The 23,249-nt window shown below is 51.6% G+C and overlaps 1 protein-coding gene and 1 long non-coding RNA gene across 17 annotated transcripts in view; one reads left to right on the forward strand and one right to left on the reverse strand.

Annotated features, from left to right (window-relative positions):
- Positions 1-23,249, forward strand: part of LOC116243587 (uncharacterized) — a 519,295-nt gene that overhangs the window by 187,091 nt on the left and 308,955 nt on the right. The window lies entirely within an intron of this gene.
- Positions 6,788-8,390, reverse strand: IRX6 (iroquois homeobox 6). Its single transcript, XM_090149598.1, has 4 exons — positions 8,111-8,390; positions 7,880-7,989; positions 7,478-7,785; positions 6,788-7,374 (listed from the first exon to the last, which is right to left on the reverse strand). Exons 1-4 carry the CDS (start codon positions 8,195-8,197, stop codon positions 6,788-6,790), a joined length of 1,092 nt encoding a protein of 363 aa, XP_090005724.1. The 5' UTR covers positions 8,198-8,390.

Here is a 23,249-nt window from a genome sequence, read left to right on the forward strand (position 1 = left end):
GAAGTGGAAAGTGCTTGCAATATTTGCCCTGCAGAGTAATCTCTTCTTAACTCATATGAGTGTGGAGTGCCGGCGTTCTGTGATGTACATGCAGCCTCCTGGATGATAGATCAGAAAAAAAAAAAGAGAAAGCCTAAAATGTTTGTATCTCAGGATTAAGGACAGTTGGGTTCCCAAAAGGCTCTGAGGGGCTGCTTTAAAGCTAGTTTCAGGCAAGGAGGGACCGTCAGATACCCTGTGTATCTGCTTCCTGTGACAGCCACAGGCCAGGTGATGATGAACTTTGGGGTTTCTTTTCTTCATGTTCTTTAAATCCCGGTTTGATCTTTAAATCAGCTGAGTTTCAGAATGGGAGGAGCACGGTGGCACCTGGAGTGACATGAAGCAAGAAGAGATGAGATGACTCAAATAGAAAGAAAGAATAAAACAATAGTTTTCTGATTATCAAAAATAATAAGTGTGTGTGTGTGTGTGTGTGTGTGTGTGTAAAACTCCATTCATTCACTTGTTCACTTCCTTCCACCAGGGCCCCATTACACAGCTCTCTCCTGGTTGTATTCATTTCTTCTGTTGTTTTGCAGCACCTCTGTTGGGGTGGTTGTGTTGTGCAGCACCATTGCTTTGTACTGCTGACATTTCCTCCCATAACATAAACAAAAGGGAAAGAGATGTCGTGAGGGAAGAATTCCACTGAATTAGTAAGACATTAATAATATCTTTAACATTTCAAAACTGTCTGATAAATGTAAATTTATATCTCTATATTTTATATAAAATATGTAGGACTAATATAAAACACCACTGCAGAGTGCACCTCGAAGTCTAATAGGGATGAATCTCTACCATTTAACTGCACCAGATTTTTCTGCAAAGATGTGGTGTTATGTATGGATTTGGATCTGAAATGCCTGAAATTTGGATATTCAGGATCGGTCACTTTATGTCAATGATTGGGTGTCTGGGAAAGAGTCCCCAGAGATTTTGTTCTGGTCCTGGCAAAGCCCCCTTTGGCAGAACTTTCACGTACATGAAGCAGACAGGAGTGGGGGAAGTTGCTGTTAATGTATTCACTGGGGTTTTTCCTGCTGGAATTAAGCAACAAAAAAATGGTCCTCAGGTTTGGTAGCTTTGTTTGTTTCTTAGTTTGTTTTTAATTTTAAAATCAAGTGAAGGGCTGCTGTGGGATGCTGCAGTCTTTGCAGCAGTGAGACAAACCCCAGCTGTGACCCGGCAGTATGGGAGCACTGCAGCAGTCTGTGCAGGAACAGAGCTGTGAGCAGTTCATCCTGAGCAGCACCCATCGGAATCCCCTGCGATCTGCTCAGGAGCAGGGCTTGCATTCTGTTTCCCATGTATGCAAATGGGAGCTGAACAAGACATAAATAAGAGTTAAGCAGCAATATGAAGTCATTTTTATTGCCAGGTCACTCAGTCCCCAACAAATCAAGTAGGAAAAATGTGTCATTTATCAACATAACAAACAGGTACATCCTTCACAAAGCCCAACCCTCCCTCCAAGGAAGCAAGCCATGCACAGGGGACATGACTGCAGGCGGTGTGGCTGGCGTGGAGCAGGCTGTGTGAGCACCTGCTGTGAGCCAGCTGCAGCCTGGAGCTCCTGCTCATGTCTTTGGGCATCCCTGGAGGGAAAGGTCAGGGTCTGCTGCTCACTTTGATCAAGGTAAAGTTGTGACGTAGGGTGTGGGCTAAGAACTGCTGCTAGCAGAGCATTGTGGACATGTCTGCATGCCAGGGCCTGGGTGGCTAAAAGAGTGAGGGAGCTCTGCAGAAATTTCCTTACCATTCTGGTGTGCGGGTTTCATTTCTTGCTCCCCTACTTTTGGTGCCAACACTTGTTGAAGAACCATTTTGGTCCCTTGAGCTCTGGAGAGGATGCTCTGGGGCTGCTCTGCTTGTGGGTGGCACAGACTTCTTTCACAGTTTATGTAAGGAGGCAGCAGCATGGATACTCATGTTTGCAATTGGCTGAGATACATCATTTAATTTAACAAATTAGGAAATGATGGGCATGTGGTGGTGTTCTCTCATGATGACTACAGTAGCATGGTGTTTCCATAAGAAATCTGGCCCCAAATTTTATTTCACCAAAGAAAACCCAGAGCACTCTGAAAGCAAATCCAGGGCCCAGCATCTTCTCTGGGTAAGGCTGAAGGAGCCAGCTCCTCCTGGGGCACTGCGTAATGCAGTGTGGCTCTGTGATTTGTGGTGAGGGAGTGACAGAGAGCCCATCACTGTTATTAACTTTCGGAGTTGGGCTCCAGATACAATTGCCCCTACGACTGCATTCTTACACTGTAATTACATCTGATTCATTTATGGAATACCACATATTATATTTGTAGCTCCAGTTCTCAACGTGTGTGAAGAGAAAGTGAGGTTATATTATTGCTGCAATTGAGAGGAACTAGGACAAGTCTTATTAATTTCCTGCCACAGAATACTGAGTAAGCCAATATTTTATGGGAAAGTTCAGGGAGAAGAGTAATATATGTTACATTTCTGAATTCTACAGGATACTGTAGAAGGAGGAGTTTTACTGGCAATTGATTTTTCTGCAGGTAAATTCTGACCCTTGATAGGCAGATGGGCCCTAGATACAGTGCCTCTGAGAGATGCCCCAGTGAGGGCGTGATGTGGGGGAACAGGCATCAGCTCCTTTTGGCAGAGGCTAAGGTATGGGACATTTAAGTCCTGCTGGCAGAAGCTGCCTTCCCCCAGCTAAGGCAGCCAGCACTGCTTTACCTGCTGGTACTGATGGCTCACAGGAATATTTAACATACAAGTGTCTGATTAAAAAAAGATAATCCATCATTTGGCGTTTGGTTTGAGAAATTATGTCTCTTTATAGATGTTCCCTTATCCTGGTCTGTGTGAACTTTTACCCACCATGTCACTGTCCGGGGCCTCTCGTGGTTCACATAGGGAAGACCTGAACACAGTGATGTGGAGGTGATATTTTTCTGTGACCCATAATGAGCAGCAGTGGGATTGGCTGTGGCAGCAGGGAGCTCCAGCACTGCTTGTTTCATGGCTGGTGGATATATTTAAGACGTTCCATTAAGCAGCTAGCTATGGAGGGCATCTTGGAGGTGTTTTACGTGGATGATGTGCCTTTAAAATAGAGAAATCTACTTGGATGGGTCATCCAAGCCAGGCAAGGGCTTGTGGCTGCAGCGTTACACTTGGGGTTAAGCATGATTCAACTCCCATGCTTCTTCACACTGCTGTTCCACACGGACACTGCAGCCAAGCAGCTGGCAGGTGACCGCGATGTCCTCAGTAGGGCAGGGGCTGGAAGGCCCTTAGCCTGGCCAGGTTCCCAGGGCACGGGGATGGGAAACGCTGGTTTCGTGTCTGCTGGTGCTGTGCTGCAGCACTTGCTCTCTGGTCACACTCTGGTCACTGGTGCCCCAGGCTGCCCTATGGAGAGGGAGAGCCGGAGAGTGGCTGTCTTCACAAGCTGAAGCTGCCCGTATTCAGATTGAAGGCGCAGTGCCTGGTGCTAAGATCAGCTGTCTTATTGCCCAGACACTGCACAAAGAAGAGCAGATACCATCTGAAGCACCGTGCAGATGGCAAGGAAGAAAATCTTCTGGTTTTCTGGGGGCTCTCATTAGCCCCAGAATGAGCAATGTCCTGCAGGCAGTGCTGGGGAGCACACCTTGGTGCAGCAGAGCTCTGTTGGGGTATTTTCTCTTCTTTAGATGAAAAACCCAGCTTTTGGATTCGGGCTAAAAAAAGTATTCATCCTGCTAAGTAGATTGAAAGAGAATCCAGATTAAATAAATCATTAAATCATTCCAGAATGTTGTCCACCTGTTCTGGCCTGCAATTTATTTTCAGATGAACGTTAGGTAAAAAAAAAAAAAAAAGCCACAAGCAATATAGTGCCTTTCCCCAGCAGATGCTTTGGGCCAGAAATGGCATTTGGCCCAAAAGCTGCTCATGCTGCCTTTGAGATTGTGTTGAACCAATTGCTGCAGTTCATTGCTTCATTACTTCAACATCCATGTAGTTCTACAACTTCTGCTCCTTTAAGGACGGATCTCCAAGGGCTGGGTTCCTCCGTCCTGTGAGGATGGCAGAATTGTCCCTGCTGCCTTGGGCAGCTCTGCCCCTCAGGGGGAGGACAGCAGGGCACCAGACAGGAAGAGGGCTGACATCCCACTCCTTGTCACAGCCGCTGTCCTGGTGTGGGGTGCAGGAGTGAGTGAAGGTTTCCTCTCCCACCTTCCTGCAAGAGGAAGCATGAGGCCAGGAGGCACTGAGCCAGGCTGTGCCTTGTGCCCAGGGCCATGACCCCAGGGACAACAGGAGCGCTTGTGCTGGTACAGGAGAGACAGCGAGCAGGTGCTCGAGGGCTGCGTGGGGGACTTGGGGAAAGCAGTGGGGAATTTTGCTCTTCTCCAGCTCTCCCCCATCTCCCTCCCACCCAGTCGCAGAACTCGAGCCCTCCTTCACGTCTCCCCGGAGCGTCTTTCAACAGCTTTCTCCCCCCCTCCCGGCAGACACCCCATAACGAGCCGTCGCTTTTGCTGACCGCAGCAGCCGCGGGCGGGAGGAGCGGCACAGCGGCTCTCGTGTGCGGGGTGCAGCCCGGAGGGGCCGCCCGGGGAGTGCCGCTGCCCCCGTCGGGCCGTGCCGCAGGGCGGGTCACCGCGGGGCCGCAGGAAGCCCGGGGGGGCCGAGCCGAGCCGCGCCGTCTCGACCGCACAAAGGCGGCCTTTCATCGGCCCCCGCCCCGGCCGAGCCCCTAATTGTCTCGGAGGAAAGTTCATTAGCGAGCGCGGCGCGGCCTTTGAGCGGGCGCAGCGGAGTGTGCGCGGCACCCGGGCCGGACCGGCGGCACTGGGAGCGGCGGGGGGAGGCCGGCAGTGTCCGCTCCTCGCTCCGGGCGGTTGTTGGCCTTACGGCACCGGGACGGTACGCTCCTCTGGAGCCCGCCGAGGCCGATCCTCCGCTCCGTGCTCCGCTCCCGGTATTTGTTCTCCGTCAATCCGCGCTCTGGTTTTTAATCAAAACAGTATTCGGAATATGATTCCGGGAGATTATATTTGGAGAGATTTGCGATACATATCTTGCCGGCGTGACAGATTGCGGAGGAGTCCTGGGCGGGCGGGATAATCTGCATCTCGCTCGCTTGACCTTTAATAAGAAGGGAGGCAAAGTAATAAAAAACACGAGTCTTAAGGCTCCCGGAGGGTACCTTCGTGCCTGCCTTAGAAGCATCCCAAAGCTTCCCGGCCCCGCCGAGCCCCCGCCGCCCCTCGGGGCGCTGCCGGGACGGCTCCGGGGCTTCGCCTCCCGCGGGCGGCTCCGGGCGTTCCGTCCCCGCAGAGCCGGGATGGAGCCGCGTGGGGACCCCGCGCTGCGCTCCTCGGGGCGGCACCCGGCCCCGCCGGTGGCACAGGAGGAGCGGCCAAGTCGCCTTGCGAGAACCTTCCGAAAGGGTCTAATACTCTTTATTACAGGCCCTAATCCTTCAAATCCCACTTGAAATAATGTTTATCTTTTCGCAGCTTAATTTCCCCTACCCTAAGCTGCGGGTCACTGCGGCACAGCGCGCTGTTACCGCGCCGCTCGGGGCCGCCCCGGGACCGCAGAGCTCCCACCCCGCCTCGGCCCGGCCCCGCTGTCCCTCTGCTGCCCCAGCCCCACGTCCGCACCCCCAGGAGTTCCCTCCGCTGCCTTCGGTACCTTGGGTAAACATAGAGAAGTGTACTCGATATTCAAGATTGATTTCCCTGATTTATTAAGGCAGAATTCATTGGACTCTATTGACCACAAATGACTTAATGTAAATGCTGACCCCGGTGAACTTGGAAATGGCAGGTATCGGCTTGATCTATAGATGACCTCTTAATTACCGCAGTTATTAATTTAAATTATTGCCACTGCTTCTAGAAACAGGAACAAAGAAACATTCTTTCCTCATCCCTGCTTGGTTTATTAGTCCGAACACAAAGTGTTTGATGACACTTTTAATTAAACAGAAAGAATGCAGAGATGCGGTTTCCCTTTCTCGGCCGTCCCGCGGAGAGCAGCGCTGCCCGGGGCGGAGGCGGCGGCCCGGACCCACCGAGGACGCCCGACCGCCGCCGCCCCGTCCCCGCCCGGGGCAGCGCTGAGTGCCGCGGGGTCACGGCGCGGCCGGGGCGGTGCTGCCGGGGTCTGCGCGTCGTGCGCCGCCGCTCCGAGCAATGGAACCAGCGGGTTTGGGGGGAAAATAACAACAAAAGCACGACGTGGGGAAACGGGAGAAAAGCTGAGTCTTGGTTTTGGTAAAGACATCAATCGCGCGTATTTAACGAGCGGCATCGAGGCCGGGGCCGCTCCGCCCGCCCTGCGAGCAGCGGTGCCCGCCGTGCCCGGGCCGGGGGCTCGGCGCTGGGCAGTACCGCGTCCTGCTTCAGGGCGAGAGCCTGGCTGCAGCCCGAGCCTCGCCGCCGGCGCTCAGGAAGGGGCAGGCGGCCCTGCGGGAGCGGGGGGAGGGGGAGAGGCGGAGTGAGCGGCCCGGGACGGGCACCTCCGGGACGCGCCCGGCCGGGGCAGCGCCGGGAGCGGGGCGGAGCGGGCGGCCCCTCACCTACCTCACCTCCTCAGCACCGGCCTGAAGGCCGTCCGCAGCCGCTCCAGGCACGTCCCGCCCGGCTCGGCGCCTCCCGGGCCGCCCCCGCCGCCCCGCCCGAAGCCTGCACAGACACACGCAGCTCGCGGGGGCTCCGCCCGACCCGGCCCCGCCGCATCCCGGGGCGCCGGGCACGATTCAGGGCCGCGGGCGCGCAGGAGGCGGCAGCCCCGTCCGCCCCGTCCCCCCCGCCCCCGCGGCCCCGCCGGCGCGGGTACCTTCGCCCGCCGCGTACTGGCACGGCTGCCCCTGGCCGCGGTGGGACGCGCAGCTCCGCGGGACGGGTTGGGGGCTGAAGGCGGAGCTCCGGAACGGGGCCTCTGCGGACGGGGGCAGCTCCCCCGCCGCCCCGCCGCCCTCCTCCGTGCCGCGACCCTCGGGGCTGCCTCTGCGCGCAGCGTTGGCCCCGGCCGTGCGCGCCAGCGACCAGATGCGCGGCTTCTCCGGGGACGCGTAGGGCGGCGGCGGGGCGAGGGCGGCGGGGGCCGGGGCCGCGGAGGGGGCCCGTGGGCAGGGGAAGGCGCGGCACGGCCCGGGCACGCCGCAGGCGCTCCGCGGGGCTCCGGGCAGAGCCGCGCCGGGGCCGGGGGCTTCCTGCAGAGAGCCGGGGCGGCCCTTCGCCGCCTTCCCCGCCTCCTCCTCGTCCTCGTCCTCCTCGTCCTCCTCCTCCAGGTCGTCCAGGTCGCTGAGTCGCAGTTCCTTGTCCTCCTTGCAGCTCTTCCGCTCTGCTCAACACACAGCGGGGAGGGGGCGGCGGGTCCTCAGGGCAGGTGCGGGGCCCGGGGCCTCTCCGCACCGCCCGACCCGTCCTGTCCCGCCCTGCCCTACCTCGGCCGTCGCTCCCCGTGCCGTACTCCCCGTCGTGCCGCGTGCCGTCCTCCTTCCTCTCTTCCCCCGCTTTGTTCTTGGGAGACCAGGTCATCTTGTTCTCCTTCTTGAGCCGCCGCCGCGCGTTGGCGAACCAGGTGGAGACCTGGGTGAGGGTCATCTTGGTGATGATGGCCAGCATGATCTTCTCGCCCTTGGTGGGGTACGGGTTCTTGCGGTGCTCGTACAGCCACGTCTTCAGGGTGCTCGTCGTCTCCCGAGTGGCATTCTTGCGCCGGGCCGAAGCGGTGAAATCCACCGGCCCGTACCTGCGGGAGCGGCGTGAGGGGTGCCCGACCCCACCCCGGCCCTGCCCGCCCGGCTTCCCGGCCGCCTCCCCGGGCGCTCCGGCGGCGCGGTTACCTGTCGTACTGGTACTGCCCCAGGGAGTGCTCGTACGAGTAGTAAGCGGCGGGCTGCGCGATCCCCGAGTGCAGAGTCCCGGCGCCCTCCTTGATCTCATACTGGGGGTTCTGCAAAGGCAAGCGGCAGCGGTGGGACCCCGACCCCGGCCCCATCCCCGGCCCTCGACGGCCCCGCAGGGCTGAGCCGCGCCGCCGCGGCCGTCGGGCGCTCTCTCGCTCCCTCACTCACCAGCGCGGTGTAGATGGCGGCGGGCTCGGCGCTGTAGGGCAGGTAGTTGCCGTAGCCCTGGCCGGCGGCGTACGGGGCTCCGTACATGCCCAGCGCCGCATTGAGCTCGGCGCGGCCGGGCGCCAGCAGCCGGCTCTCGTACGGGGCGCAGCACAGCGAGGCGGCGGCCGGCGCCGAGGACGCATCCGGGCCGGAGCGGGGAGCGGGCTCGCAGCAGGACGCGCCGGGGCTGCCGGGCACCAGGAACTGCGGCGGAGAGACGGGGCGCGCTGAGCGGCCGCGGGGCAGCCCTGGAGCGGCGGGGGCGGGCGGGGGCGGGGGAGCTCCGGGCGCGGGGAGCGGGGACGCGCGGAGCGGAGCGGGCGGAACTCGGAGGGAACGGTCGCTCTCGAAAATGGCAAAAGATCCGCGCGGCTCCCCTCTGCCCGCCCCCCTCGGTCCGTTAGCATCGATTTCAAGGCAAGAAGTTGCGATTACAGTTAATTCCACAATAGACAAAGCAGTAAATATGTCAGCTAACGCAATCGAAGGCACTCGATTGCGCTAAGTTGAAAGGGACGGCGAACTTCCCGAGCGGGGGAGGCACACGCACCTCGCCGTGCCTGCGGCGCCCGAACCGTCCCACCCAAACCGGGGCGCGGCGCGGGGCGGCGGTGCGGCGGTGCGGGGCGCCCCGGGGTGCGGGGTCCGACGGCGGCTCCGCGGGGAGCGGCGCCCGGGGAGCGCGGCACGGAGGGACGGAGCGCGCGTGTGTTTGTTTGTTGCGCTTCCGAGTGAGCGGTGGAAGGGGAGCGGGGGCAGGAAGCACCGGTTTCCCAAACGCCTTTCGCTGTGCGAACTGCGAGCTATTTGTTTAAGCCTAACACGACACGAACGAGACATAAACACACACGCACATTTTTTAAAAAAAGGCTCCAGATGTGCCCTTTTAAAAAAAGACTCTAAGTAAGGGAAAGGGAGGAAAAAAAAGGGAGGGGGAACAGACATCTGGACGGCAGCAGCGGAATCTGAACAAAAGTGAGTGCTGCTCACTCGCCTTACCTGCGAAGTGGTGCTGTAGGGGTATCCGAACTGGGAGAAAGACATAGCCGCTCCTTATTTTTGGACCATAGGCAATATTTTCCCCCCAAGATCGATTGTAACTAAACCCCGCTTCAGGATGCACCTTCTCACACACACATTTCCACGTATGGCTTTTTTTTTTTTTTTTTTTTTTTGCTCAATTATAGATGATTGCACTTAAGAAAAGCAGCCCGACATCTGAGGCGGGGGGGGCTCCCTGCCTGGGTTAAACAAAAATAAAATCGGCTGCCCCCCGCTTCCCATCGCTCTGAATAAATATGTTTGGATAGAGAGAGTTTAAAAAGCCACCCCACATGTATAAAGAGTTTAAGTGCAAAGGGGCTTTTTTTTTTTTTTTTTTCCTTCTTTTCTCTTTTTTTTTTTTTCCTCTTTTTGAAGGAGGGGGGAAATCACGTCGGGCTCGCAAGACACGGACCCGCTTGGTGCATTATTTTCTGCTCTATAGGTCTCGAGCGTTCCGCGGTGGGCGAGGAGCGGGCGGGCTGACGTCACGGGCTGCCGGCAGCGGCGGGCAGCGGCGGGCAGGGCAGGGGTAGGGATAGGGATAAGGATAGGGATAGGGATAGGGATAGGGATAGGGATAGGGATAGGGATAGGGATAGGGATAGGGATAGGGATAGGGACAGCGGCGGGGGAACGCAATGGGGCAGGGGCAGCTGTACGGGTAGGGATGGGGAGCGGCGGGCAGAGGCAGCGATAGCGGTAGCGGATGCGACGGGGCAGGAGCCGGCAGCGCCCGCAGCCGCTTGGTGCCGTCCCGTTGGGGGCACCGAGTGTTTTGCCGTTGGTCCCGCTCCTTTTATTTTTTAAGCGATCCGAATTTGACTCCGGGGAAAAAAAAGTGATAAAGGGTGGAATCGCGGCACTGAGCGAGCGTGTCTCCCCAGGGCTCGGGCGGAAGGCAGGCGGTGAGCAAGCGGCTCCGCCAGACTCCCGGACGGGATCCTGTTGCCGTCCGATCCCCGGTTACTCCCGCAGCGAAGCGGAGCCGGGCCCGAGTCGTGCCTCCCTACAGGAGAGGTCGAGGCGGGTAGGGATGGATGGCCGCCCGCAGCCCGGCCCTGCCCGCACCGCAGCGCCCAGTGGCACCGATGAACGGACGGCAGCGGCCATCGTGCGGGTTTGCCTTCGAGGCGACATCCGCGGGTGGTAAACGGGGATCCCCCTGCGACGGGCCCGGCCGCGACTTGCTTTTTGGGGGAAACGAACTAAACTAAAAATTAAAAGGGGGAGAAAAAAAAAAAAAAGAGAGAAAAGAAAAGCCGACAACTTTTCCCCATTCCGGCGCTGGGCCCGGCGGGCGGCGGCCGCTCTGCCCGTCCCGCTGCCCGGTGCCGCTCCCGACGGGTGGCGCTGCCGAGCTGCGCGCCGGGCCGGGCGGGGCGCTGCGCGGGGCTGCGGGGCGGCTGGGAGCGTCCTGACGGAGCACCTCTGGGGAACATTACTGCTAATTATTTAATTGCGAGAATCCCTCTGGGGGAAATTATGCTAATTATAAAGTAATAAAACCACTTGTTCTAAAGCACTTCATTCAGCAAAATTGAGGGGTTTTATCCTTTTTTTTTTTTTTTTTTCCCATTTTTTTTCCTTCATTTGTTAATTTATTCAATTTTTTATTTTTTTTTTTTAATTATTTTTTACCAGCACGTGTGTTGTCTGCCCAAAGAAGGCATTGCGTTTGCCGACTTTAGCTGTGCAGCCAACCTGAGAGTGCATCTCTGCTGGGCACGCTCAGCTGAGCCCAGCTGTGATCCATGGCTGTGCTCCTGCAGTGCTCGGCCCTACAGAAGTGTTTTACCACACGCTCTGTTCCTCCCTGTGCCCGGGAGCTACTCCATGAATTGCCCTTAGGCCCGGGCTGTGGCCGGCAGCAATGAGGGCTCTGCCTTCCCCCAGCTATCTGTGAGCAGCATCTTGAGCTCAGCCTGGTTCTGTGCTTTTTGCTACTTTCATTGCAGGGAAACAGCTTCGATTCCATTCTGCTGCCTCTCAGAGAAGCATAACTGGTGAACTGCTGCTGTAAGTGGTCACTGCAGATTTCCCTTTATCCAAACTTGTGCCATCCCTGCCCCACTTGAGCTGTCCCCACATGTGCCCAGCGCAGTGCTTGTACTGAGCTGCCCAGCCAGGGCTGTGACTGTGAGCACAGGCAGAGACACAGCAATCCCCTCAATTCACAAACTTCTGTTGTTGACAGAGGGGAGCACAACAGTACACATTTCCCCGAGCCATTCCTCTTGAAGCAAGGCAAGAGTTCAGATGCAACCCACAGTGTGATTTTTGGTGCTTTTACAACCAACACCATTTGTTTTAGCTGTGATACCTCTTTGCTTAGAGGTAATTGGAAGGGGTGAGAGGAGCAGTGCGTGCTTTGCAGCAACACAAACACAGGCGCCGGTAGCTGCGAAGGAAATAATAAGTTAATTGACATAAGCGTTAGAGCAGCGGCTCTGGGAAGGAAGAATAACGTTCTGAGAGGGGCAGGAACAAAGCAGCTTCAAAAACACGCAGCAGAAATGTGGTGGAGAATAAAGTCTCTTTATATTTTAGAATACGGGGGGATTCTTTTGGCCGCATCTTTTTTTTTGTACTGAGAAAATGAAAATTCTTCAAGTCCATGCATGAATAAACAAGTACAGCTGGGCAGCCTAATACATAATTTATACTGATCAGTCATTGTAGATTTAACTGAATAAAGCCAAAATGAACACTAATTGTTTTGACAAACTAAAATAGTGTATATGATGGTGCATTGTGCAGCTCGCTGGGCACTGCCCTTATCTCAGTGGCTATTGTCAAGACCGATTTCTGCATGAGAGGCAGAAAAAGATGAAACAAATTAGGACAATATTAAGATTAATATCTTGTTGGAGATAAAGCATTTTAATTGCTTAGCATACAAGCAGAAAATAGAACTGTTTTCAGGACGGAGGGGAGAACTGGCACAGCGAAGCGTGGGACACACGCTGGTGTGGGGCAAGATGTAATTGGGAGGATAAAGTGCTGCCCTGTGAGCTGGGGGAGAAACATGAGGGGCCGGGAGGCTTTTTTAGAGCAACTTTGGAATACAGTGGGAATAACTTTGGTTGTCTTTGGACATTCATACTCCAGAAGGGATCATCAAAATGGTGTTAAACTGGCTAGCCGTGCACCTATGGCAATTGGAGGAGCTGAATGGTTTTGCTCTGCTGGTGTCGGATGCTCCTGGACTCTGCCACGGTGCTGGGAGGGTTGTGGGGAGCACAGAGGGACAGTGACAGCCAATAGAGCCATGGCCATGTGGTGGCCTTGAGTGGACCTTTGCTTTGCTTGGCCACTGTGGAAAGGCTGCAGCAGGTTGATCCACCACTCCTTTGGCACAGCTGAGCTGGATGCCAGGCTCACCTGCTGCTGCTGGACACCACACTGTGCAGTGTCTCCTTGGCCTCTGCACAGCTGCTGTGCTGCTGGAGAGAAGGGGCAGTCTGGGCGAGCGGGCTGCTTCTGAGCTGGAGGCTCTGATCTGTTGTATTACTGCAGGTATCGTTCATCATCTTTGTTCTGTGGCAGTGAATGACAGTTTTATTCCATTTCCTAGTCTGCTCGCTGTAATTTCCAGGATCTATGCTTTAATTAGTGTGCCGGTTACATGCGATGGTGCCTTATTTTCCATGAGTTATCACCAGCTTATGTGCACCATTAAACATGGGGATTGGAGCTGCCGCCTTATTTACCTTCATTTGTAATTTACCAAAACCCGGCCGTGTTTGCTGCACATTGGAAAGAGCTGCTCTGATAGCTCATACCAAAAAGCAAAAGCACTTAACCTAGGACACCTCATCCCAGCCCATCAAATCAGCTGTCCCCAAGGAGCCTCTCCCTTAGTTCAAGCCTGAGTGAAGGGCTCAGCCTGCTGCTCCAAATATATCTGAATCTGCCCCTGGAGAAGGGAGCGGTGAGCAGGAGCCCTGCTGTCACCCTGAGGTCTGTTGGTCCCGGTGCCATGCACACAGGATACATCCCCACACCCCCCAGTGCCCCCCGTCCCCCTCCAGCCGTGCTGTGGAGGTGCTGAGGGCTGGGCCAGCTGCTTGGGGAGGCAGGGACCGCTGGGGAGTTCACACACAGGCAGCGCTAATCTACAATAAATCTCGTAAAATCAATGAAAATATGGGAAGTATATCATTTTTAAAGAAAAAACACGTGAGACGTGGCCATTAAGGGCACAACCATTCTAATACCTGTGTCTGGTTGGAACTGCAATTAAAAACATTCCGATAATAAATCTACTCTCTGTCTCACTTAATGCTTTTAACTTTCTTGAAAGTTCAAGCTGGTATCCCAAAAATGTGCCAGGACTTTCACAATGTATTTTATAGACTCATAAATAAATATGGCAATTAATCTAAGCTATATTTCTTTCGTATCCGATGACAATTTATTATGACACTCACTCATTCGGTGCACAAAAACTCTAATGCACTTAAAATCGGATTTCAAACCAAACGTTTTATGGGAAAATATAGTATTGATCATCCATTTAAAGATATCATGTGATGATTCATAACCTGCTATAAAAAGGATCTTACGAGGACATTCAGAATGAGTTCTGTGGACCATTCTCACCACAAAATCAAACTTATGAGCTCTGTGGTTCTCGGTGATGTTTTATATTTCTGTTTGGAGTTTTCACCTCTAACGTTACGGTGGTTTATGGCAGATGGCAGCGCTAAAATAAAGCATTTTGCCTATCTACGTGAACATTAAATATATAGAGACTAATTTGTTAAATATATATACCGGTGCTTCCCCTCAGATTTACAACATTTATTCCTTTCAAGGATAATTTCCACTGTTTGGGGTACATTAATCGCACGGTTTGTGCAGTACGCTTCTGCTGCCAGGTCCGTCAAGGACGATAAAAACAGGAAATGTTTCTTTCTACCTTTGTAACCAATTGGTGTCTGCATCTGTGGATGTGCCAGGTCCCTGCCCTGCATGCTCTGCTCCCATTGGGAATGGTGCTGAGCAGCGCTGGGGCACAGGGCGATGCCCTGCACGTACCTGTGCAGCAGTTGGTGGCAGCCAGCGTTTCATCTCCTCTCCGAGGTGCTTAACAGGGTGATGTTTTCCCCTTTGAACAGCACGCAGTCATCGCCAGCCTAATTATTTTGCAGATATCTTTCCTTGATGCACAGGCTTTGGGTGGTGACACCAATGCTTGGAGAGACAGCAGAAGGAAATAAGGAGTGAAGGCTGAAGCACTTGGTTAAAGAAGAGTCTCATTTATAAATCAATTTTAATAACATATTTAAAAGCTCTCACATTTGCCTTTAATGTGTTTCCATTTCCCCCTTGGTCATTAATATTTAAAATATTTTTCTTTACTGATCTTTTTTCTATTGTGTCCTTTCTAACTTTCCTTTCTCTCTTTAATCTGCAAATAGTGAGTTTTGGAGAAATGCATAATCCATGAGAAATCCAGATAATGTGATACGAGAAAAACCTTCAATCCCATGAAAGAAATTTCAGAGGAGTTGAGTAATTGTTAGAAAGTTGTTCCAAACAGTTTAACTCATAAAAGGGTATTGGTTTTCCTGAAGTGACTTTCAGAATGAGGAGGTTCATTACGACAGTAGGAAGCAGCAATCAGCAATCATCTTTCTCAAATCTCTGTCTGCAGGCACAATTTCTCAGCCCCCTGTGTGGTTTCATTCCCGGGGTGAGTGATGGCGGTGGGATTCCTGGCAGCACCCAGGGTCTGATGGCCAGTGGCTTCCCTGCATCGCCAATGGGGTTGGGATTCCTTGGTCATACTCCTCAATCGTGGTCACCTCTTCAGGTATGCTTCGGAGATGGCCGCAATGCCAGAGTGATGGCACTCATGTTTTCCAAAAAAGATTGTTTTCTTCCTCAAAAAAGGAGAAACAAGAGCCTGGGTTTTCGCTTGGATTTTGTAATTAAGATTAAAACGCAGCTGTGGTGGGGATGCCTGCAGCCACAGGTGGGTTTAGGCCACTTGAATTGCAGGCTGCCCACAGCTGAGGGCAATTCCATCTTTGTTGGAGAAGGGAGGAGACCCTACATGGGGGCTGCACTGAGGGGGTGGGTTTGTGCACCCAAGGCAGGAGGCTGCAGTGTGGGACAGTAAGGGTGTGGGAGCAGGATCACGTGGCTGTGGGATGGACTGTTTAAGGTGGGTGTCTCAATATGATGTCCTTGATGTGCTGGGGGAACCACTGTGGTGCGTTCTGGGGGTGGAGGACACCTCCTGAGGGCTCAGATCCAAGGTAGGAGTCACTGCCCACCTTGGCTGGAGAATGCTGCATAGCTGTGGTGCTGCCAGCTGTGTGTGCTCTCCTTTAGAGGTAAAGGGGAAACTCCATCAGGTGTTCTGTTTGTGTGGAGTGGGATGGCTCTACAGGCAACAGCGTGGTGAAGCTTCTTGTGGGGCAGAGCGATGGCTGCTCACCAGAGCCTCTGGGAAGGGTTTTATGCATCTAACTGTGTGGCTTAGTTGTTATTACTATTTTTAATTTCATTTACTGCTTTAGTTGTTAATTTACTGTGCTGGGGAAGAGTTTATCCTTGTTTTGACTTGTGCTGTTATATTTCTAAACATAGACACGTTATTCTCAGTCTGTTATTCACCTTCATGATTTGTAAAGGGGAGATGAAGCAAAGTATGCAAAAATGAAACAAGGATGGGAACGTGCAATGCTTCTTATTTTCAGAGGGGAAGTTAACGTGAGATGTTTTCTGACTGTTTCAGCAGCTCCTAGGGAAGGGTTGCAGCCCACATGTCTGTTCTGTGTCTCCTCCCCTTTGTGTGAAGTTGTGATGGCTGTGGAGTGATGGAGGTAATGCCATTGCTCTGTAGTGGCCTGCTCAGGTGGCCCTGCTGGAGGCAGGGCTGGGCCTGGTGCTTTCTCACTGCTGCCACTTTGGGAGTGGCAGGGTGGTTGCTGGGGGAGCCTCCAAAGCTCAGATTAAGAACAAACAAAAAAATATTTGTGAGCGCGGTGTATGAGCTTCAGAGGAGATGTCTTGCACTGATGTAGGAAGCATGGCCCCACAGTGTTGCAGGATGGCATTTTATTTTAGGCAGAATCAGGTGAGTCTACTCCTGTGCTCTTCCAGCCTGATCTGCAGTGTGGTGTTGGGGTCTTCAGGATCCATAGGAACGTTACTGAGAAGGCCTTTGATACCAAAGAGATCCAAAAAGCACAAAAGCCAGAGTCCTGCAAGAACCAGACCTGGTCATTAATGCACCATGGTGTTGCATCTGCGTGGTCCCAAACCCAGCAGGGGAGCTCTTTGCAGGGTGCTGCGTTCTGCCACTGATGGCTGGTATGAAGCCAGGGCCTGTAGGGAGTGTAATTACAGAAATGTTGCCCTTGTTATTAGCACTCTTACCCTAATAATGTTAATGTATAGTCTACAAATATCATGGTGCTGGCCCAGTGCAAAGGTACTGCTGTCACTTAGGCTGGCTGTTTCTGCTGTCCTCCAGCCATGCAGCCTGTTTTGTCATTGGGTCTTGGGATTTCTCTTGAGCTGTGATTACCCCAGAACAGTTTCTCCTCTTGTGTTTTCCTATGAGTGGTGCTTGTTCTCACGGAGCTCAAGGCACTTGTCTACTTCTTCAGAGTTATTTTTCCTTGGGACGTTTAATTATTAAACCAGAAAGAAGGGATTGTTTTGGGGAAGGTGCAGGGAAGCGGAGCAGGTGGCTGAGTCCTCTGGCTTAGCATTAGCCCAGAGCTGCTAACTGCAAGCTTCACCATTAACTCATGCTGAAGTATGGGACCATTAACCTAAGCTGGTACATCCCTCCCCCTCCCCACCCCCCTGCTGCTCTTGTCTTCCACGTGAGACAGGAGAGCAGCAGTCTTGGAGCAAGGCCATGACTCAGTCCAGGTGTGAGGAGCTATCAGAAGTAAAGTACGTGGGAGCAGAAACCATGTACAAAATCCTGGTGTGTCTGTTGTGCTTATGTAAAGCCAGCTCTGACTTCTAGGCCTTCTGTGTGCTCACCTTCAGTCTGAGCTGGACTCCTAACAAGACCTGATTGGTATCACTGCATCTGAATTGAGTGTTGCACGGCTTCAATGAGGTCATCTTAAAATTGGTTTCCTAAAATCATTGTGACATTTCCCTGTGTCAGCCCCTGGGAGCACTGGCTGCCAGCTGTGTACTGATCCTCAGCACCACAGCACGGAGCCCAGGGGCTGGAAGGTGGAAATGGAACAACACAAACAAGCAGGGACTGACATGGAGAGCATCGTGGATCCGGGCAGCTGGTGAGAGGCACATCAAGCTGTCATAATAGTAGATAACTGTTTTCCCGGAGCTGAGAACAGAGAAGCATGTGACATTTCAATTACCAGTGTTTGTATTTAAATGTAAATAAGTGGCTTGTTTACTCTATAATTCAACAAACCTTATAATTACGATCTTATTATGATATTTTTACAGCACTTGCAGCAGCATATGGCACTTCAATAGGTAAGCAAGGCAAGGAATGGAATTACAGAATTCTGTGATGTTTGTTTATGTATTTGTGGCTGTGTTATAACCCCTTTGTTTTTAAATACCTCATTTCTTAATTTGGCAGTTTATATAATTGGAACGAATTTACATGGAGCAGAACTCTGAGCCTTGTGATTGGGTTGCTGTCTTCTGATCCATCTGATGTAGGGTCTTCTGCTGGAAAACCCAACTTCAAGGGACCCAACAGTGGTGCAGAGAATTGCCCGAGCTGAGAGGTCATTAGGGACTGGGTTGATCAGTGCCTTATTAGTGTAAATTATTTTGGCTCTTGCAAATGCTGCTGTTGAGAACACTGTGCTGGTAAGGTCTCAGACTGAGATGAGTGCTATGACTGTAGAGCATTGATTCTTGGCAAGAATCAATGCTCTATGTTGCCTCACTTCTGTGTCCAGCTTGGTTGAGCAATTGTATTTGGCTCACAATGTCAGAGCCAGGTGCTGGTGGTATGGCAGTAGAAATCGAACCTTGCCACCAATATTCCATTGCATGCCAGAAATGACACCTGCTGACAGTCATTGATGCTTGCTGAACGTTTATGGAGACCAGCCAGCGGATGTGAACACAGTGAGGTGGTAGGTGGTGCATTTTAGCTGTGGTACCACTGATAGTGGTTCATCTCCGCTGTTGCAGATTTGTACAATTGTACAGATTTGTTGTTTTTGCAGAGCTACCACTTGGTTTGTTCACTTTATACCTCATGTCCTCTAATGTCCCAGAGTATTAAATGCTTCCATGTGGCTCTCCAGTTGGGCAGAGCTGCAGGTGAGGTTTCCTGTGCCCATGAAGTGCAGCACTGCGTTCCAAGGGCATGGACTTGAGGATCTCAGCTCTGCAGTTGCTGTTCGTTTCAAGGCAAGTGTTGTACACAATATATGAAGTGTAGTGTAAATAATTTAACTAGCCTTTGAACATGGAAATAGATACATGATAAAGTAGCAAAACATAACAAGTTCCCAGCCAAACACATCACTGACTGGTTAGCCTTGCTAAAACAAACATAATTTTTTTTTTTTTTTCCTCAAGTGAAACTGATTTAAATGCAAGGAAGAGGCTGCAGAAAGCTATGTTTACACATTAACAGCACTGTGGTTATTTGCAGCTGCTGTAAGTTTTCCACTGACAGCTGATGGGGCAGTGTGTGTGCTTGGGAAGGGAGCTGTGCTGGGTGACAGCAGTGACCCGGCCCCATGGAGGTGATGCTGTAGTGTGGGGCCATGGGGAGCCTCCAGACCACGTTCACAGCTGCAGTGGCCCCACTACCCTCGAGCTGCTCTGGGTCTGCTCTTCCATATGCCTCATTTATTTATGTGTGAGATCTAGGGAAAATCATTTTTCTTTCCAAAACATACAGTATTAATTTTTACTTCCCTGCCAAATAATATTGCTCCAGACAAACGAGCTATGTTTGTGCTGTGGACTCTCTGGAGTTTATACCTCCATTTCTAATAACACATGCAGAGCCAAATGTTAGAAGTTGGTGTGCTGTTGCACCAAGAGTTTATTTAACTGGGAACCTGACTGGTGACCCAACGCGTGGCTACAGCATGCAGGGATGGAGCTGTGCTGCAGGGCTGGGAGCACATGGAGCAGCCATGCTCAACACTTCCCTATTGAACATCTCCTTTTTGACTTGTTTGAGCTCTCATAGCAAATTATCCTAAAAAAAAAAAAAAAAAAGCCTTAGGCACAAGATTCTCTTCTTGCACATCTTATTTTAGGCATCAGCTGCAGTGCATGTGGAAGGCAGATTTGCTATTGGAACTATCAATAAAACATAGTTTGCATGTTAAATTAGTAATCGTGAAAAAGCTCCCAAGGTTTTTATCGCCTTATTTTTTTCCTTTTACAATTATCACAAAGCCAGTTTTAGTTTTTTGTTGTGGTGGGGATGTGTGCTCTCACAGCTCCAGGACCTGTAGGATCCCCTGGGCCCTATCGTTGTCCCATGGTGCCAAGGGCAGCCTGAACCAAAACCTCATAATGATGAAGTTAAAGGGCTCCAGGTGCTCTCTGGGGCTGGCTGGCAGCTGCCTGTCCTGGGCTGTCCTGCAGCACAGTGAGGCTGGGAGGCACGGAGGTGGCTGGGCTGTGCCCTCCTTCCTCCCTGCTGCAGGGCAGCCCTGCCTGTGTGCTGGAAGCTGGGGTCCCTTCTGCAAAGCTTCTCTGGGTGCTATTCTGTCTTTCTCTGAGAAACTCTCTGCTTTCCTTTTGAGGCAGTGTTTTCTGGGAAGTTGGGTAAAAATTGAGGAGACCTTTGAAAGTGATGATGCTTTGAATACGTTAGCTGTAATTTTCTTTTTAAAATTTATTTGAATGCTTTGGGGCTCATTTTTAACTCCTGGAAAACTTGGGCTAGAGACTTAATTTGTTTTGTTTGGCTGAGCCAACTGAGAATTAGGATGTCTGGGTGTATTTTGGAGAGAAATATGAGGATTAAAGATCTGTTTTGGTGTGTAAAATTTATTGTTTATAATTTAAATGGTTATAAATGGAAATAGTTGTTCCTGGCTCGGTTTGCTGGATCTCAATGAGCCTGAGGAGAAGGACACATCCTGGAGAGGCACCTGGAAGAGGGTTGTGGGGCTGCAGGGTACGTGCTGTGGGAGTGTCAAGAGATGGCACTGAGCTCTGCTGGCACCTGAGTGCCTTAGGCTGGTTCAGCAGTGTTTTATATGGTATTTAACCATATCATTCAAATCCCCTTGACGTCCCACTGATTTTTCTGGGGCTGCATTGAGGCTTGCTGTGGTGAGTTTGCTCAGTGCCCTCCAAGTTGGCACCTTCGTGGTGGGATGAGCACACAAATCCTGGCCGTGGGCATGGCTGTGTCAGTGCATGGTGGCTGTCCTTTTGCATCTGCATGGCTTGCTGCAGTCAGACTGTTATAAACCCTCTGAAATGACTGCTTCCCATCAACAAAGCTTTGGGGATTGCTGGAGGAATGCAGGTATTTCAGTCCACAGCAGCTCTGGGTCTAACCATGCATTTTGGGTACCTTGGTTGCAGGAACATCTGTATCACGTTACCACCTGTGTAGCACTGTGCACTGTAAAGAACAGTCTCTACTGGGTAGGGATCACAGTGTGACTTCTGTCTGCCTGAAGGTTGGAGAGCTTTGTGGTTTCCGTCGAGTTCGAAGACAAAGTGAGACAATGCAGTATTGCATCTGCTGGGCAAAGGGGTACAGAGTAACCCCAGGGAAACTGTGCAGCTCCCACCTTGAGCAGGTCCTGGGTGCACAGGGAGTCAAACAGAGTCCAGCCTGTTGGCTGTGCAGCTGGCTGCACTTTTCAGTGCAAGTGGGGGCAGTGGGAATGAGTAGCTACCCCTCAGCAGCTCACTTTGGCCTTGTGATAGCCAGCCCAGCAGGGGTGAGTGTTGCCTCTCTTCTATAGACAAAACTTCAGGCATCCTATTGATTTGGCCCTAGATCTTATCTGTGTATTTATCTGCTGGTAAGGAGGTACAGGAATACTAGTGCTCTGTTTTAGTACAAACTCAGCTGTTTGCTGATCAGCAGTGACTATTTAAATTGACCAATCTACCTCACCCTGGCTGGAGATCAAGGGATCAGAACTTAATTTCATTCCTTGAATAAAGATTTATATATATATATATATCTCCACATGAAAATATCAGAACATGAAAGGTTAAATCAATATGGAGTTTTACATTGCTTAAAGGGCATTTGCATCAAAGCAGCCATGAATGCAATTCACTTGTTTAATGAATTTTTTATGCTTATTTAATGAATTTCACAAAGGTTTGGTGTTTTTCATAAAATGGATAAGGACTTCCAGTTTTATGAAATAATAAAAATGGAACTGAAGTTATGAAATGAGCAATCTCATTAGTTAGGCATGATATATTCATATGAAAGTGTACATGTTTCTGAATTATTGCAAGCAGCTCTATTGCTTGAGCTGTAACTTGTTATAAGAGTATTGCAAATATGCCTTTAGTTAAGATATCAGAAAGTGACAGAAATTAGATTGATTGCTAATAATGATTTAATTAATACCTATTGTAGTTAGCATACCGTGGTTGTGTTCTTTCCTAGAAACTACATGTTTGTATTCCTCTTTGGTGGATATCTGGTGAAGTACAGTACTATTTCTAGTCCCTTTTGGCAAGGTTTCTGGCTTAATTTTGTTTGCAGAGCCTTACCCTCTATTTTATTATGCTGATGAGCAAAGGAAAATATTACAGTGGCCTGTCAGTAATAAGAATATGTCTTATTTTGCACCTCTCCTTGATGCTTCTGGAATCTAATGGGATTGCATCACCTTGCTTAAAAGTTCTCCCAAGTCGGTGGCACTTGGGATGAGAGGAGGTTGTGTGAGCCCTTGGTACCTCCCCTGGCTTCCCAGCTCTGCGTGGCTGTGCATATGCTCAGGGAGATGCCCAGCTCCATTAACCAGCCTGGGAACCTTCACTGTGCTGGGGTGAGGGTGATACCTGAGGGTTTCCTTCCTCTCCCTTACAGACAGACCCTTCCCTTCCAGATGCTGTGGCGTGACGTATGTCCATCCAAACCAAAGCAACTTTTGCAGTGTATTGGCACCAGATAAGTGAGTGGAGGAATTCCACTGCCCTCAATCTGCTGGTTGCTGCCCTCGTGCTCTGGTGAGGTGGAAGGCAGAAATGATGCAGATATGAAAGATTTCCAAAGTTAATGACCTTGCCTTAGAAGTACAGCACAGTGGATGCCTAAATGAGCAGTCTCATTAAGTATGTGCAGTAAGGCAAAGGAAGGCAGGTAGGATGGGATGGGAGTGATCTACCCTCAATGGTTATTAGAGCAAAAGGAGAAATGAAGTGCCTTCTCACCAATGAGGTGCTGTCATCTTTAGCATGCTCTGAAGCTTTCTTGTGAAAAGCCACTTTCCAAATAAAAGGAAAAGCCTCTGTGCCCACTCCTGCTCCGTGCCCTCTGGTGGAGCTGAGGACAGGCAGTGGGCAGGGCTGCTCCCCTGCCTGTTCCCATCTGTGGTACTGGGGTGAGGGTCCTCTCCCTGAGCCCCTGCTGAGCACTGTGGGTTCCCCAGCCCTGCTGATCTATGCAGAGGATTGGAACCAGGTGAGGTGACCTTCCCTGTGCCACACAGCAAGCAGGGTTGGTGAGAGGGCTCCTGAGGCCATGGAAGCATCTTGAGGGATGCTTGGGGATGGGAAGGGAGCTGTCCTGGGGCTCCCAGCACAGTGACAGAGCACCCATTGTGGGCAGCAGGAACGAGGAGCTCCCCAGTGTTGTACCAGATTTAATAACTAGCTGTGATTTGATCTGTGGTGTGAAATAACATCTCTTATTATATCTAATGTAAATATTTACTTCAGAGGTTTGACTGAAAAAACATTGCCTGCCTTCAAAGCCTATCAGTTTCTCATCTGTGGCTGACAAAGAAAGCTTTGAGTGCTTAAATTCATTTACAGAAATTAAATTACAATTTTCAACACTAAAGCTTCTGTGATTCCAGACACTTTTCCTTTCCTTTTATTGTTTCTGACAGCATCTAGACTCTCA

This window comes from Phasianus colchicus, chromosome 13, assembly GCF_987193195.1.
Source record: "Phasianus colchicus chromosome 13, bPhaCol1.hap1.1, whole genome shotgun sequence".
Classification (NCBI taxonomy): domain Eukaryota; kingdom Metazoa; phylum Chordata; class Aves; order Galliformes; family Phasianidae; genus Phasianus; species Phasianus colchicus.